The sequence below is a fragment of the Corylus avellana genome, chromosome 2 (genome assembly GCF_965113065.1).
Source record: "Corylus avellana chromosome 2, dhCorAvel1.hap1.2, whole genome shotgun sequence".
NCBI lineage: Eukaryota > Viridiplantae > Streptophyta > Magnoliopsida > Fagales > Betulaceae > Corylus > Corylus avellana.
Window position 1 is genome coordinate 38,227,208 of NC_142491.1, and position 16,708 is coordinate 38,243,915.

Here is a 16,708-nt window from a genome sequence, read left to right on the forward strand (position 1 = left end):
ATAATCACTTAATCATTAAATCACAATTTTTTTAAAAAATAATTAAATCAGTATTAATATATTATCACTATAATTTATATGATTATATCACATGAAATTGATCATTAAATCATTTGATTATATAATAACAAATTATACATATATAATATGACATAACTCATAAGTATACCAATTCATACTAATACAACAATTAAATATCTAGAGACTTATTTTCAATGTATGTTATAAACTTATAAGCCTATATATGTTATAAGTCTACATATGTATATGAATAATATAAATATATAATATCAATACTTAATCATATGATTCAATGACAATTCAAATACTTTATTCAAGACTTCAAGTGAATCATATTATTAATGTACAATGATGATATGATTCGCATAATATCAAATTAAGTAATTGACATTGGATTAAACAATGATCAATGCGTTACTTATAAACACAATTTAAGTATTAATGTATTATCATTATAATTTTAGTAATTTATATATTATCATTATAATTGATATGATTATATCACATGATGACTTGATCATTAAATCATATGATTATATAATAATAAATAATACATATATAATATGACATAACTCATAAGTCATAAGTTTACAAGTTAATCATATGATTCATGTACAATGATAATCACAATTGATTCAATTGAATTAAACAATATATTACTTATAACTACAAGTCTATAATTTAATTAAAGCATTATTAGATACTTTAAGAATTTAGGATTTAGGAGTTTAAACATTACCATTTACCATTAGATATTAAGTTCAATTCAAAGAAAAAAGATTATATGTAAATATGATAATAATTTAAATAATTAATCATATGAATCATATGATATAATTTAATGAGACTATATAATTATATAATATCAAATTAAGTAATTGACATTAGATTCAACAATGTGTTACTTATAATCACAATTGAAGTATTAATGTATTTGTATCATTTAATGTTTTATTTGAACTTATTTTATATGCTTTGTGTTGAACTTTTTTTATATATTTTTTTATATGTTGTGACAGATGTCTGAATTCTGAACTTTTTTTTGTATGTTGTGTTGATTATTTTTTTTTTAAAAAAAAAAGTTAACCGGTTATGATTTAATATTTAAGGAAATTTTTTTAAAGTACAAGTAAATATAAATTTTGGGTCAAATATTTTTTATTTTTCAATATGGGTTCTTTTTATAGCAATTGGGCCCAAGAAGATATTAAAAATACAAGAAAAAAAAATGAGGGTAAAAAAAGTCCAAAAAAATAAGTCAAAAAAGCCCAAAAAAAGCCTAATTTTAAAAAAACGGTTAGCGGGCGGTTATCTATTTCGCTAACCGCTAACCGCCTAGCGGTTAGCAGTTGCGGTTAGTGAAATCTACTAACCGCTAAGGCGGTTACGGTTAGCGGTTATTGCCACTAACCGCTAACCGTAATCGCCTTTGCATCCCTAATATTGCATTAATTTCTAGATCTGCCCTCATGAGTAAGGAGGAATAATTAGGTTTTAGGAGTTATATCTCACGACTTGGATAGTTCGGTGTGAAGAGTTATCATCTCTCAAAGTCAATTTAAATAAATTTTGTTAGGAAATTTGGTTACCCATGTCTTAGATTTAGTTTGCCTGGAGCAGATCTGCTCTTTAATTGTATTTGAGTTAACGGAAAATTAAAGTTATAGATATCACTTGATTGTAATAATTTTTATTTGAATCTATGACTTTATAACTTCATAGCATATGGCTATGATTTTGCAGAGTTTTTTGCTCGGCTCTGTAAGAGCATTATGCTCGTGATCTTTAATCAATGAAATCCTCATATTTTTGTTAAAAAAAAAAGGGGGAAAGTCTACCTACCCCCCTCAAATTACCACCCAATTGACAATGTCTCCTCCAAACTTTAAATTGTGACAATGTACCCCCCAAACTACCAAAACATTATCAATGTCCCCCTCATTGACGAAACTATCCTTAGTAAATTTTTTTTTTTTTTTTTTTAAAAAAAAAACTAAAATTTCTGGAAAAACCTAAAATAAAAAAAATAAAATAAATCTTTTTATTAGAAAAAAAAATTAAAAAATTTCGTTTTTTTTTTTTATAGAAATTGAAATTTTTTCCTTTTTTTTTTTGTTTTAAAAAAAAATGTTTTCTTTTATAATTTTTAAATAAAAATTTCCGTTTTAAAAAAAATTAAAATATTTTCTTTTTAAAAAAAATAAAATTTTCGTTTTTTTTAAACATATTTTTAAAAAATATAAAAAAATAAAAATTGATTTTTTTAAAATAAAAATTGATTTTTTTAAAAAATCATTTAAAAATTAAAATAATTTTTTTAAAAAATTAAAAATTTTTGTTTTATTATTATTATTTTTTAATTTTAGGGGTATTTTTAGTCATATTGATAAATATATAGGGGCATTTTGATCTTTTTGCTAGCTTTGGGAGGATATTGACAATATATTGGTAGTTTGGGGGGTACATTGTCGTAATTGAAAGTTTGGGGGGAACATTGTTAATTGAGTGGTAGTTTGAGGGGGTATGTGAACTTTACAACCAAAAAAAAAAAAAATCTTAATAATTTCATGCTATTATAGTATTATTATGCATGCATATCTACTATCTAGAGTAAGTAGTTCTGAAAGTATATATATTAAGCTTGAAAAATATCTTGATTAAGAGTGAGTTTGGGTTTACAATTTTCAAATGTGATTTAAAGATAACGATTTTCAAACATACGATATTGAAAATGCGATGGTAAAATTGCAGTTTGGCTTTCAAACTAGCAGTTTAATCTCTAAAACCGTGTGTATATATATATATATATATATATATATATTTTCAAATCTCACGCTTGAAAATCAAATGATACATATGTTCATTGTTCACCTTTGCACCAATTTATAAAACTTTGAGGTTCAAAAACTGGACCAATATTTCATTGTTCCTTTTTCATGACCAACACCATTAAAAGGGCTTAATTAACTCATTGTGACGTAGCCGAGCCGAAGGGAAAATTCATTGAAGCTGATGAGGAGCTTCGGAGGCAACTTTTTCAGAAGAAAAAAAAATGATAAATATAGAAAAAGTATTATAAGAGCTGTTTTATTGGAAGAAAGAAAAAGGCTGCAATGCCAATATGAACAATAGTGTTTGTAAAGTGTTTTATTATGCATAGTCCTCTGAGCTCAGAGTTGTCTTCTTCACTTGACATATTTGGTAAACCAATTTAACATGTCCAAATGGGCCTCTTCAGCACTCTTGACAGCCGATTCATCCTCAGCACTGTACCTCACTGTCCATCCATGAGCCACACCAGGAAATATTTTCACAAAGCTATTGAACTGAAACATATAAATAATAGGAGGTCAACAAAATGCAACTCGTATGTTTTAACTTTTGACATGCAAAGCAGAAAATGCAAAATCATCCTCTACTTAAAATAGAAAAAAAAAAAGAAGTTATATAATTTTGAATAGTGAGGAGAGAATTCACCTCAGATTTTACAGACAACTTCTCTCCAAACTTTTTCAACTGTTCTGGTGGGGAATAATGGTCAATTTCAGCCCCCAATATAGCAATAGGAACCTTAACACCTGAGACAACATGCCATCAGAAACACATGTTTAGCATTAGCCTGAGCAGTGGGAGACTTACCGTCGATTTCATCTTCTGTGATCCAACCAGGATGCAACACAACTGCAGCCTGAATGTCGGTTGAACTTGCCAATTTCACTAACACCACCCCTGAATCATATGCAGCAAGCTGGATCTTAGCATCCGAAACACTCTAAGGCCTCTATGCAAAAAAGCCTTTTTGAAAGAATCAAAATTGAGAGCTAATCACTTACCTCCCCAGCAAAAACCTGCAGCCCCTACGGCAGAAACACCTTTACTCTTCAGAGCCGCAAGCACAAGTTTGGCATCTTCACATCCTTTATCCTAGAAGGAAAAAAAATATTCAAATTAAGCTCAAAGCAGTAAGGAAGGTTTAAGTTGTATCCAACAGATAACGAATCATTCTATTTCAACTTGGGTCCCAAACAAAAAATGCATACATGTACAACAGTAAGTCAATTTGGACACGAAAGGCAAACTGATACGCTCCCTGCTTTTCTTTTTGGTTCTTGCTCAATTTTTCATGCCACTCCCAAATATTGCAACTGAGAAGCAAGAAACTAACCGGGCTGTGAGCTTTCAACCATGAATCTAGATCAAAGTGAGGTTCATCAAGCTTAATAATGGGGTCGCCAAAGAAAAAATCAGGAACTACCACCAAAAATCCGGCTGCTGCAACTTTGTCCGCAAGTTTCCTTCACAATGAGACAATGCATAGTATTAATTTCATAGAATCAGGAATCACATATAGTTGAATGCATGAATCATGAATGTCTAATATTATCTTGACATAAATTTTGTGCTGGCGAATGGGGAAGTGATTTAGATTACAAATAGCTCTAAGACATGGTTGATGGGGGTTACATTCAACTTAAGTAATAGGTAAAGCTAAAATATGAAATAGCATGTGAAAAACATTTCCTTCAAACTATGGAGGATTGGACATCATTTGGATTGAGGTTAGATATTGAGAACAATCATTAAAATGTGAAGGACTACTAAGTGCAATGACAAAAACAAAATAAATGGTGAGGAAAGAAGGAAAAGAAGAAGTGTGCATCGTGGACTAAGTTTAGTGTTCCAGACGTGCAACATGAATTACGAGTAATACTACACTTCATACTCATTTATCACACGTATGTCACACCTACTAACATGAAGTGGTTTGAGTGGCTTACACTTTTTTTTTTTTGAAGTGGTTGGCATTGTAAACTACTTAAAATATACCATGTCAGCCAGTGTGACATTTTTATTTATTTATTTATTTTTGGCATGTCCATACAAAGGAAGGGGGAGGGGGAATTCGAACTAGTGACCTCCGCTTCATGAGACGTGGTCAGCTAGTGTGACATGAGTGTAATAAATGAGTTCGAAAAGTAGCATTATTTATATTTTACATTTTGGATGTTCACTTTAAAGTGAGTCATCAACTCGTCAATTACTCCACATTAGCAATTTCATTTTTTTAGGCTAAGTTTGGTATGCAAAATGACTATTCCACTGAAAAAAAAAAAAAAAAAAAAGGGAATAGCCTTTATTAAGAATTAAAGAAAGCATAATAAAATAGCTTTGGTGTTAAAGGATATATATACTCTAACACTTGGAATATATGAGAATGGCTATTCCAAAGCTATTCTATCATATCTTCTTCTATTCCCAATAAAAGCAATTTGTTTTTTACTAATGAAATAGTCATGAACCAAACATAACCTTATTCTTCTTGGAAAGCAGAGTCTACAATTTGATCAACTAGTCATTGTATTTTCTTTCCTTGATCATATCATCATGACTTTCCCGATCAAAAGAACCAAATTGTTGGGTAATGAAATTCATAAAAGGTTAATAATCTGTGTACTAGTTATGTCAAAATTAAGACAAAAATGGTTTCTTTATTTCCTAATCCTAGAGAAGGCAAGATTAATCTCTAAAACAACACCAAAGAGAACCTACCACCTAAGTCTATCCTGTGTTTCTCTTCTTATTGTGTCTTAATTTTCCAATACTTCATCTAATGAAAAAAACATAGATGATGGTACCTCAAATTCGGTGCTTCATACCCTGCAAAACATCATATATGATATAACGACAAAAACATCAGCCCAACAAAAAAGTGTTTGGAATCCAAAAACATCGAAAGAAGATAGATGGGTACCAAAAACATCGGAAATGAGAAGGATGGCGAGCTTAGAGTCCGGAGCGCCGGTGACGTAGGTTTGAAGGCCTCCGAGCTCTTGGACGGTCCCTGCGCCGCAGGCTGAGCTCAGGGTCGGTGGGTTTTCAAAGCACTGAGAGCTCGACATTCTTGCAAAATGCGAGTGAATCAAAGGAGAAGTGGAGGGAATCAGAAGGTTTTATACAAGGAAGAGAGACACAGACCAAATCGAATACGATAATATTGAATTTAGTGACGTCACCAGTTACGTCACGTTGAAACCCATCCACAAACTATTCAACTGATCTTTAACTTTAAGAGTCTACATCGCATTTCTTCAGAATGATCTACGGTGACAAAACCACCACATCATGTGAATTACAATTTTTTTAGAAAAAGAAAAATAAAAATTAAGCTAAGGTTGTAATGGACCTCCAAATTATTAGCTCCCCTTATGATAAAATAATGCTAAATTATAGCTCCCCTTATGATAAAATAATGCTAAATTATTAGCTCCCATTGCCCGTGCTGCCGAGGGGTTTTTGCTTTCTTTATTGTATTTTGCTTTGCTTTGTGTCTTGTATTTTTGTTGGTTGTGTTTTGTTGTTTTTTTTGTGGGTATTTATCTCCTTGAGCTACTCTAGTTTGATATTTTTGTGGAGATTGCTTCATCAACCGGAGATCAGTTCTCCCCTGTAGCAGAATCAGATGGGAATTCAGTGCATTTCCTTCAACAGCCTCCTTTTGGTGGACGTTGTTATTTCAAAGCTAATCAGATCTTTGGCTTGCTTAAAACACCACTTTGATGGTGCCATTTCTTGGTCTGTTGACTAAGATCCAGAGGACCGGGCCATTTTTTTGGTCCATTTCCTATTTGTTTGTATTTTCTGCATTGTATTATTGTTTTGGGTTTGTTGTTAGGGAGCCCAACCCTTTTTTGTTTTTTGTTTTTTGATTCATATACCATTTCCTTATTTGCTCAGAAAAAAAAAAATGCTATTTAGTATACTTTTATATGGTGACAGTTAAAATTCGTTTTTAATTTTTTTTTTTATTAGTGTTGATTTAATGATTAATTTTTACTAGAAAAATGCTACGGTTTCTTGTGATGTTTTCTTCATTCAAAATGGATATTGTTTTATAAACAAATTAAAAAAAAAAAAAAAAAACTTATTCTACCCGTCTCTCATATTTTTTTTAGAAAACAATATCTACGTACGATGAGGAGAACATCAAGAGGTACCCTAGCATTCTTCTTTTTATTATCACATTATCAAGTTATATTACAGTCATATAATAGCCTACTACATAACATTATTTTTTCTATTAGTTTGAAATTTGTATCATATATATGAAACAATTTTTTTTATTTTTATTATTATTATTATTATTTTTATCAAAGATATATTTGTAATTTAAAGGAAGTATACCATGTGAAACGTATAGTTGGTACATAACATGTCAAACGATAATTACTTGGCATTGATTAATTGATCCAACGTGACATATTGTTAATTAATTAGACCGTAAATTGACATAAAGACTTATTTGAAACCAAAGAAGGACCTAAAGAACTAATTATTAAAACTGAAAATCTATGGATTAAATTGAAATGGTATAATTTATAAATAAATAAATGAAATGACATCAAAACATATGCGGTCCATCCGCAAACAATGCCTTTTCCAGCATCCAATAGTTGAGTGACACGTCTCCTTATTACACCAGTACACAATAAAATTAAAACACGTAATAAATTCCTCTTCTCTTTAATGGGTTCCGATTTCTCTTCTTCTTCTTTCTAAAACGCTCTTCTCTTCTCTTCCCCTTCTCTGTGAAATACTCCAAATTCCTCTTCTCTGCAACAAAAATAAAGAACATAGTTTCAGAGGACTTCGTTGAAGGGCTAATTTGCAGAGCCATGAGAAAGAGCAGTGAAAGAAATGATTAAAGAAAACAAAAAATTCTGAAATAACAATAGCAAAGCTCATAAAAAAATAAAATTTTTTTTCTAAAAAAAAAAAAATCTGCAGATAAGTGCCATGCAAATTTATGTTATCAAAATTTGAAAACAACCCAGAAGAGATAAATAAAAATAAAAAATAAAAAATAAAATCCATAAACCCATCAAGGAGCATTGAAAAAGATTAAAGAATTCAAGGATAGCAAGATTCATAGTTCAATAAGAAATTAGACTAGGACTATATTTTAGCATAGAGAGGAAACTTCACCTTCATTTTCCTGGGTCCAAAGCTCAGAACTTGATTTAACTAATCCAAGACAATATAAGATACAATGACAAGCAGAGAATATATAAGAAGAATATGATGAAGAAGAAGGTGCAAAGAAAGAGAAAATCCCAAGACTTTCCCTCGGCGCCGTGGGTCTTGCCTCAAACCAGTTTGACCCACCCCAAATCCAGTATCACCGACCGTTTCTTCTTTCTTTCTCCCAAACCCTATTTTCTTCTGTTCTTCTTCCTCTTTTCTTCATCCAGAAAAAACCAGAAAAACAAAACCAGCATCCCCAATCAGCCAAACCAGAAAAAATAAAACCCAAACTCCAAATCCAAATCCCCTCTTCTTCCCAAACTCAAAACCCCAATTAGCCGAACCAACAGAGACCCAACAAAATCAAAATCAAAATCAAAATAATAATAAAAAAAAAAAAAGCGACCGAAAAACGCAACCGGACCGGCCAAATCCAACTCGTATTTCAACAACCCTACCGGCCATTTCTTCTTTCTCTCTTTTCTTTCTTTCTTTTTTTTCATCCGGTGTATTTGGTTGTAAGTTATGTTTGTGCACTTAGCGTAGGTGGCAGTAGTTGATTGGGGGCTGCAAAAGTTAGGTTTTGCAGCCCGGCCGCATGGTAGGTTTTTCCAACAGTATTCCTTTTTATAGGCTCAATGGTTTTTAGAGAAGCCTGCTAGTTTCAGACCATATAAAGATGACTCAACCCAAAACTCCAAAGCCCATAAAAGTAGTCCAAAACCAACTTGATGGGGATTGACATCAAAAACGTCGTCGTACGGAGGAATCCCGGCATCTCTAATCCCAGCATGCACGAGAGCAAACAAAGATAAAATATCCAAATAATTCACGGGGCTGTGAAGTTCGCTTTCACCATTTCAACCCCCTCTGTCGTTTTCTCTTGTCGCTCTCTGGGTTTTTGTAGGGTTTATCTAACCCCAGCACCAGCATTAGCGTCAAACACACACGCAGAAATGGGGTCCTTGGAATATGGGGTAGAGAGACTAATACTCAATGGCACAGAAGATAGGAAGGAGAAAGAAGAAGAAGAAGAGGAGCCAATATTGAAGGAGCAAAACCAGAGGTTTTGTATGTTCCCCATAAGGTACCAGCAGCTATGGGAGATGTACAAGAAGGCCGAAGCCAGTTTTTGGACCGGTACTTTCTCTGTCTTTCTTGACCCTCTCCTCTTGTTTTCTTTAACATATTCTCTGGTTTTTTTTTTTAATAGTTTCATTTCCATCTCTCTGTGTTTTACTTTGTTTAAATCGAATTTCTCTTTGCAATTCATGGTTACGGGTACCTACAGTTTGAAGTCGGTTACTGGGTTGCGCGTAATATGAATGCATTTTGGATTGGCCTTATATATAATTCATGGAAGTATGTGTAGGTTATAGAAGGCTTGTATTTTTTTCTCTCTTTTGGTTATGTTTGAAATTGAATGCAATAAAGTTGGAATTCGGATTTCAGGATATGCTTTATGGTTTTAATTTACAGTCTGTATGGATTTTGCTTTTTTGTTTCTGTTTTATGTTTGTCTTTTTTCTTTTTTTCTTTTTTTTTATATCAGAAGTTTGAAATTATTTGTTTTAATTTACTATATCGAATTTGGTTGGTCCAGAACATTGCTTTAGATGAATTTTGAAATCTCAATTGATACCCATATGACACTTTTGTCTATTGATAAATGACCAACTGTGAATATGCAGTGCTACAAATACAAGCATGTTACGGTGTTTTCGAGGTAGATGTTGGGTTTTGCATGAGTTTTGTGAATTTGTTGGTTCTTTGATAGAATAACTGTAATTGAAATTAATATGTGGGTGATTGCATATAAAGGTTCCTGCATTAGTTTGGGAACCTTCAGTTACCACCGCTGTTCAATACACAGATGTCATGTCATAGTATGAAGACATTGTTGATATAGAGATGTTATGTCCTAATAAGCACAGTCCTTATTAAGTTGAGTGAGTTCCTATTACATGAATTACATCAGGAATCTAAATTGTTATAATGATTTTGTGCGAGCATTATAGAACAATTTTGCTAGTGAGAAAGCTTGTAGAAATACCAAAGTATGCAAGTTTGGCACGCAAGACGTATGTTCAGACTGAGAACTCCTCATGTCTCAGGCGGGGAATAGTTACATCATTGGACTTGCTTTTAAAATCTTTGAACAATCTAGCCACTTTGAATATGCTTGCACTTCCAAGCACAGTACTAGACTGTATCATCTGTGCTCAAAGCACATGGGGACTATCTCAAAGACATAAGCTGGTGGGCTTCTGTCCTTGGTTGGGATTTAAGCCATCCATGTAAAGCCATGAGTTAAGCCATTATGAGTCATTTTGATTTACTCAATGAGTCCATGCTCACTGTTTAGCTCTTTTCCTCAGGATATCTAATAACTTTTCACTGGCTTACAGCTGAGGAGGTTGATCTATCCCAGGATGTCAAGCAGTGGGAAACTCTGTCTAACTCTGAGAAATTTTTCATTGGCCATGTACTGGCGTTTTTTGCAGCATCTGATGGGATAGTATTGGAGAATTTGGCTGCAAGATTTCTAAATGATGTTCAAGTACCAGAGGTGAATTTCTTGATTATGCTGGTTTTTAACTTTTTTAGAAAAGTGAAGTATGGGTGATTAGGTCTTAATATTTTACAGTTTTATATTACTTTGGTATTCATCTTTTATATGCTTCATCCTGTTCATTAATTATTGGAACACATCACATCCAAAAAAAATATATATATTTATTGGAACACGTGGCATCCAATGCTGCTTCCATATTTGCATCTAGTTTGTGGTTATTTAAGGTTATCCCATCATGAGAGACTTACAAAAAAATAATTACAAGAGTTTGAAGGGCAGAGTCCTCTGCTGTACCTTTTTTTTTTTTTCTGCACAATATTGGAAACTTAGGGAAGAACTTTGCCTTTTAAATGCTTGATTCTGTGATAGTGATTTGGTATTTTAGACATAAAAAAATGTTTAACAAAAGCTGTCTTCTAAATGTTTAATAAAAGCTGTCTTCTAGTCTCTCCCCCCCTTTCTCTTTCCATTTTTTCTAGTGATTGGGGATGTAACATTTCTTTACACTATCCTCATATCTTCCAGATTTGAATTGAAGACCTACCTCAATCACACTCCTTCCCTTTATGGCCTAAGCCAAGTCACAGGGTTGCATCAGCAATAAAATTAAAAAAAAAAAAAAAACTTTTATTTCCTTATAGTCAACATCTAAAATCAAGGTTTTTAATTGTTCTCAGGCTCGGGCGTTCTATGGATTCCAAATGGCAATGGAGAATATTCATTCTGGTAGTGCTTTGTAAGCAATGTCTGTGGTTTTCTTTCTAAAACCTAGTATAGGTTACCTGACTTAAATGTGTTCTGCTTCCTATTGTCAGAAATGTACAGCTTGCTTCTGGAGACATATATCAAGGATCCAAAAGAGAAGCATAGATTATTCAATGCGATTGAAAACATTCCTTGTGTGGCTAGGAAGGCTAAGTGGGCTTTAAGTTGGATCTGTAGGTACATATGAATTTTCGATATTCTTTTGATATCACCTATATCTAGAGATTGTAGTAAAGAAAGCCTTACATTCATTATGAGATTGAATAAGAAAACCAAACTGGTGCCATGAGTTGACGTAAATAGGGCGTTGAACCATCATATGACCGCTCCCAAATGAAATGTAGAGAGAGTGAGTGCTATGTACAAAGTTTGTTTTTGTTTGTACATTGGATGAACCCCAACCCAACACCACCCCCCCCCCCCCCCCCCCCCTCACCCTGGGGGGTGTCAGTTTTGTGCATTCCAAGGAACTAAATGCACTTGTTTCTTTCAACCATGTAAACATGCCTGCTATAATGGAATCATCATACCATTTGAAAGCTTTGCTGCATACAACTCTCAAATTAGTGAAGTATTGATTGTATAGTTGGACTAATAATGTGATATATATAAAGGGAAACGTAACAAGCACCAATTTATAAAGTTATGTATTTGATGCGTTTTCTTCAACAAGTTCTTTAGTTTTTGGAATCCTTCTCTGTGCATCATATGCAGGGTAGCGATTGCTTTTAACAATTTCTCATTGTGCATCTTGTGCAGTTCCACCTTGTTTGCGGAGAGACTTGTTGCTTTCGCATGTGTTGAAGGAATCTTTTTCTCGGGAAGGTTGTCTTCCTAAGAGATTATCGATCTTAGGATCGATTATCTTTCTATGTTAATCTTGATTCATTCCAAGGCTTATATTTGTGTATTTTGTGTATTTTGTGGTTCTCAGCTTCTGTGCCATATTCTGGCTTAAAAAGAGGGGAATGATGCCGGGTTTGACATTTTCAAATGAGCTTATTTCTAGAGATGAGGGCCTCCATTGTGACTTTGCTTGCCTTCTTTACAGGTTTAGTCTATATGTAAACTTTCACATTTGATGTTGGCTAGAATCGAGAATAATAGTTTACTTGGTGTTGGTACATTTGATATTTGATGAAATAATTGGTATAGGTTTGATTTCTCTGATGATATGAAAAATAACTATTATGGGAAAAGACAAAAAATTCATTTATTGTTATTGCTTACAGTTTGTTAAGGAAGCAATTAAACTGTGAAAAGGTTCATAGCATTGTACACGAAGCTGTTGAAATTGAGACGCAGTTTGTGTGCGAGGCCCTCCCATGTGCGTTGATTGGCATGAATTCAATACTCATGAGCCAATACATAAAGTTTGTTGCTGACCGACTTTTGGTATATTTCCACTAATTTGTTTGTTTCTCTCCATTCTTCCGCAGGGCATGGGGTTTGGCATTTGTATTTTTTCCAAATAATCTTATATTGATTCTTCTTTTATTTTTTATATTTTGTAACCAGGTCGCATTAGGGTACCAGAGGAAGTATAATGTGGAAAATCCTTTTGATTGGATGGAGTTTATTTCTTTACAGTGAGTATTGATGAACATGGGTTAGGTTGTTTTGATTTTATTCTCTGAACTCAAGCAAATGTTAAAAGTTCTGCTGACTGAGTGAGATCTGCAGGAGATTATCTTGCATTGAGTCTTTGACCCATATTATGGCCTATAGGTTATTTAGCATATCGGAAGATGTGTTTTTCATTTACAAGTAGGCAGAACCCTGGAGGGTGCCTCTAAGAAGGCTTTTATTGCCAGATATTTGAAAACCATTTGATTTATGGGTTTCCACTGACCCATGCATTGTAACAAAATACAAGGAGCTCCATCATATTATCCTAAGTTCTAATCTTATAAGTACCACTGGGGTTTGATCAAATATTGGTCCTTGAATTATATTAGCAAACCATGTTACAAAAAATGAGGTTTGAAAGATTAACGTGGGAAAAACGAGCAGTCAGACTTGATGGAAGTATGGGACATGAGTCACTCAGATAGGGCTGGTGGGTACTGACCCTCTTAGCTTTGTTTCCAGCCATTTCTGACAGTTGGATCGACTGGTATCAGCCTTCAGAAATCATTCCTCAAACAGAGCAGTTGGTGTACGGTCGGCAACCGCTCGACACCGACTGTTGTCAGTCGGCTGGTCAGTGTATGGTTGGCTAGTTGGGTATAAAGTAAAAATCATACTGATTATGATGGCTTGTACTTGGGTTCCAGCTTGGGTTTCTTTATTTTATTTTTTCATTTTTTGTTTTGTTTGATTGGACAGGGGAAAGACAAACTTCTTCGAGAGAAGAGTGGGTGAATATCAGAAGGCATCTGTAATGTCAAGCCTTCAAGATGGTGGGAAAAACTATGTCTTTAAGCTGGATGAGGACTTCTAGTTATAAATCATTGCGACTCCCTGAAGTATCATTGAGATGCCGGAAGTGGGCATCAAAATTTTGTTACTATTCTTCATGGTAACATTTTGTCTATAATCTATCCCATTTATAAGTAATTCGAAGGCATCAATTCATAGTTTGAAATGGTAATTTTTATTAGAGAAAGTTTATAGGAAAGTCTATATCAAGGTGTCTTTTTCTTTTCTGTGATCTTTAGTGGTTGTCATAATCAAGAAGTGGTTATGTATCAACTTTATAAAACTGTTTGTTTAGAGGTGGAATATTTGTATCATTATTTTGTTTGCACCTGGCACTCGCTTCTTTTGCCTTCGTCAATTCTCCAATAATATGGATATAGAGATTATGTATGCGTGTTGGGTCATTTTCAGAGGTATCCAGTAGGTGTCACAAATCAACTCATGCTGTTTAATCTATTAACTCTTCTGATTAACTGTGAATTCTAGCTTTATGCTGAAGGAACATGGCCTTTGTTTCGTGAATTAATTACTTTATGCGCTGTTTTCATTCCTGAAGGAAGTGAGTGCTCTGTTTTATCTGCATTATTGGCTTCCGTAAAGTTGCATATCTGAGATCCAAAGTAGCTTTTGGAGGATCATGTCAATGGGGGTTGCAATGCCAAGTATGAAATGAGAAAAACAAACCCACTTTCCATCCATCCATCCATCCATCCATTTCCCATGCCTTATATTACTATAAATGACCCACCAAAAAGTCTTCTGTTTCTCTTTTCAGTCCCTGCTATTGCCATTAGATCAGGGGAAATGGGTTTGGTTTCCAAACTACTTGGGGTGGGTGAAACCTACCCTATGGAAAAGATTCTTTTTCATTTCAAGTCATCTTATGGTAGAGTGATAATATATACGCTATATGCAATTATGTATACAGTTAGATGCACTAATACGCTTAGCTTAACACATTATCACATGCACCATAATTAGAATTAGAAAAGGTGGTAGCAGTTTTCTCATATATATATATTTTAAGCAGGCTTTGTGTCTACTCCACTTAACAATCATGATTGCTTTCCTTGGCCGTCTTGGTTTTGATGGAGACCCCTGGACCAATGTGAGGCTCAGGGAATATTTATGGAAAAATTCCCATCAAATATCTCACTCTGTAATCTCTCACAAAAACTTTTATTTAATCCACGGTGCCGTTTTAAACCGCATGTCATACTCCACCGCTTTCAAATCAGATCGCACCAACTTTGACCTTCACATGGTGCAGTTATTTGGATGATCCAACCATTTCACCTAATTCATTTTCATGTAAAATTATAAGTACATATAGCCCTGCAATGACATTGATTCAATAAACTCATTAGTTTAACCCAACTTGGCACAGCTACCACATGGTATTGGTGGACAGCTAAAGAAAGATGGAAATTATTTTAACTCCCACTTTTACATCATAGCATGCTTGGCAGTTTTCTTGCTTCATAACTTACCAAACTTAATTTTTACACACATTTCATATCATTTTCCCCACGTATCAACAAACAAGAAAGAGGACCACTAAGGTTGGTGGTTCAATGGCATTCAGGCTAATTTTGTAATGGTTTGATGAGTCATGATTAGAAAGTCTGAAAAGTCGAGTTATGAAATTGGAAGTGTTTGGAATTATTTTCATACCACCGGCTTGGATATTACTAGTGTCCTTAGTAAGACTAGGCCAAATTATGGCTCAACCAACTTGAAGTAGGTAAAATAATTATTTGTTGCTTACCCTTTTTTTTTTAATATATTAGAAAAAAAGAAGTTGGAATATCCATTTATGTTTTCAATGCTTGGGGGTTGAACCAAGTGTTGAGTTTGTCAGTTTGAGGATAAAGATTGGGACCCAACGTTTCATTTTCCATTGAATGACAAGCCCCAACTACACTATGTGAAGCAATAGTGGTTACAATGGGACAAAGTGGGGAATAAAGGGCCTCATCCCAATACCTAAAGCCAATATCCACACACACATCATCACCACTTAAAAGAATTAAAGATCAACCCTGTCATCATCTCCACCTACCCTAACCACTATATATCTTTTTCAAAACTCTACCCCACCCCCACCCCCCTCCCCCCCCCCCAAAAAAAATAATAATAATAAAAAAATAACAGCAATTCATTGGGATCGGGTGCAATTAATGTAAAATGACAAATAAATCGAATTTATATTCACAGTTAAATATTCTAATTTTAAATTCTAACCATAGAGAAAATCTTTATCCAAGTTAACGTTTGAACAATCAAAATAGGTGAAGAGCCGACCTATCTTTTTGCATTGATTACCTATATAACATGCAATACAAGTAGCTAATTACACCAGGCCACCATCTTTGAATATATTTATTTATTTTTTGCTTTTAAGCAGTGACCCCCTCATTTAACCTTTGGAATTTGGTGATCATATGTGGACCATGGCCTATTCTATCACGGTTAGGTGACCCATCGTCTAGGGTGGAAATGACTAGTAAAAATCAAGTGAAATTACAATCCCATCCCTCATCTTCTTCAACTGAAAAGTTGTCTTTGAATAGTAAGCATCTCCAGTATTCTAGTTAAAAAAGACCAATATTAATTATATTTATTTATTATTATTATTATTTTTAGCTTTATTAAAATAGCTTGTCATTAGCTAGAATAACTACATTGCTACAGTATTGCTATTCACTGTAGCACACTAAATGAATAAAATATTATTTATTATTTTTTTATTTCATCTCTTTTCACCCAACATTTTTTATTTTTTCTGAGCACCTTTTTACATCTGTTATGTCTCTCTCTCAAACACAAAATTTATCTCACTCGCTTACAAAATTTCTTTACACAGTTGGATGAAAAAAATTTATTTCATAGTAATAGACGGAT

General features: G+C 33.5%; 2 protein-coding genes and 1 long non-coding RNA gene across 4 annotated transcripts; 1 reads left to right on the forward strand and 2 right to left on the reverse strand.

Annotated features, from left to right (window-relative positions):
• Window positions 1-3,081: 3,081 nt before the first annotated feature.
• Window positions 3,082-5,991, reverse strand: LOC132179950 (endo-1,3;1,4-beta-D-glucanase). The gene is made up of 7 exons (XM_059592773.2): window positions 5,774-5,991; window positions 5,658-5,679; window positions 4,187-4,316; window positions 3,855-3,945; window positions 3,661-3,750; window positions 3,499-3,599; window positions 3,082-3,347 (listed from the first exon to the last, which is right to left on the reverse strand). Exons 1-7 carry the CDS (start codon window positions 5,919-5,921, stop codon window positions 3,207-3,209), a joined length of 723 nt encoding a protein of 240 aa, XP_059448756.2. The 5' UTR covers window positions 5,922-5,991; the 3' UTR covers window positions 3,082-3,206.
• A 1,591-nt stretch (window positions 5,992-7,582) lies between these two features.
• On the reverse strand, window positions 7,583-8,487 carry LOC132167310 (uncharacterized). The gene is made up of 2 exons (XR_009438675.2): window positions 8,005-8,487; window positions 7,583-7,632 (listed from the first exon to the last, which is right to left on the reverse strand). It is a non-coding gene; the product is annotated as an uncharacterized LOC132167310 (long non-coding RNA).
• A 356-nt stretch (window positions 8,488-8,843) lies between these two features.
• On the forward strand, window positions 8,844-14,290 carry RNR2A (ribonucleotide reductase 2A). Of its 2 annotated transcripts, none has more exons than XM_059594894.2 (9): window positions 8,844-9,183; window positions 10,548-10,612; window positions 11,296-11,344; window positions 11,434-11,560; window positions 12,143-12,208; window positions 12,318-12,434; window positions 12,616-12,778; window positions 12,902-12,972; window positions 13,712-14,290. In XM_059594894.2, exons 1-9 carry the CDS (start codon window positions 9,000-9,002, stop codon window positions 13,824-13,826), a joined length of 957 nt encoding a protein of 318 aa, XP_059450877.1. In that variant the 5' UTR covers window positions 8,844-8,999; the 3' UTR covers window positions 13,827-14,290. The 2 variants fall into 2 exon arrangements, with proteins under 2 accessions (XP_059450877.1, XP_059450874.1); XM_059594891.2 differs by having other exon boundaries at window positions 8,849-9,183; window positions 10,452-10,612; window positions 13,712-14,287.
• The last annotated feature ends 2,418 nt before the right edge of the window (window positions 14,291-16,708 follow it).

What these genes read in the sequence shown, in the direction of transcription:
- RNR2A (XM_059594891.2), top strand. Translation starts at nt 9,000, where the DNA reads ATGGGGTCCTTGGAATATGGGGTAGAGAGACTAATACTCAATGGCACA. An exon ending in AATGGAGAATATTCATTCTG is followed by an intron (nt 11,345 to 11,433) that starts GTAGTGCTTTGT and finishes TCCTATTGTCAG; the next exon opens with AAATGTACAGCTTGCTTCTG. An exon ending in GCTTTAAGTTGGATCTGTAG is followed by an intron (nt 11,561 to 12,142) that starts GTACATATGAAT and finishes CATCTTGTGCAG; the next exon opens with TTCCACCTTGTTTGCGGAGA.
- LOC132179950 (XM_059592773.2), bottom strand. Translation starts at nt 5,921, where the DNA reads ATGTCGAGCTCTCAGTGCTTTGAAAACCCACCGACCCTGAGCTCAGCC. An exon ending in TCTCATTTCCGATGTTTTTG is followed by an intron (nt 5,680 to 5,773) that starts GTACCCATCTAT and finishes GATGTTTTGCAG; the next exon opens with GGTATGAAGCACCGAATTTG. An exon ending in TATGAAGCACCGAATTTGAG is followed by an intron (nt 4,317 to 5,657) that starts GTACCATCATCT and finishes CTCATTGTGAAG; the next exon opens with GAAACTTGCGGACAAAGTTG.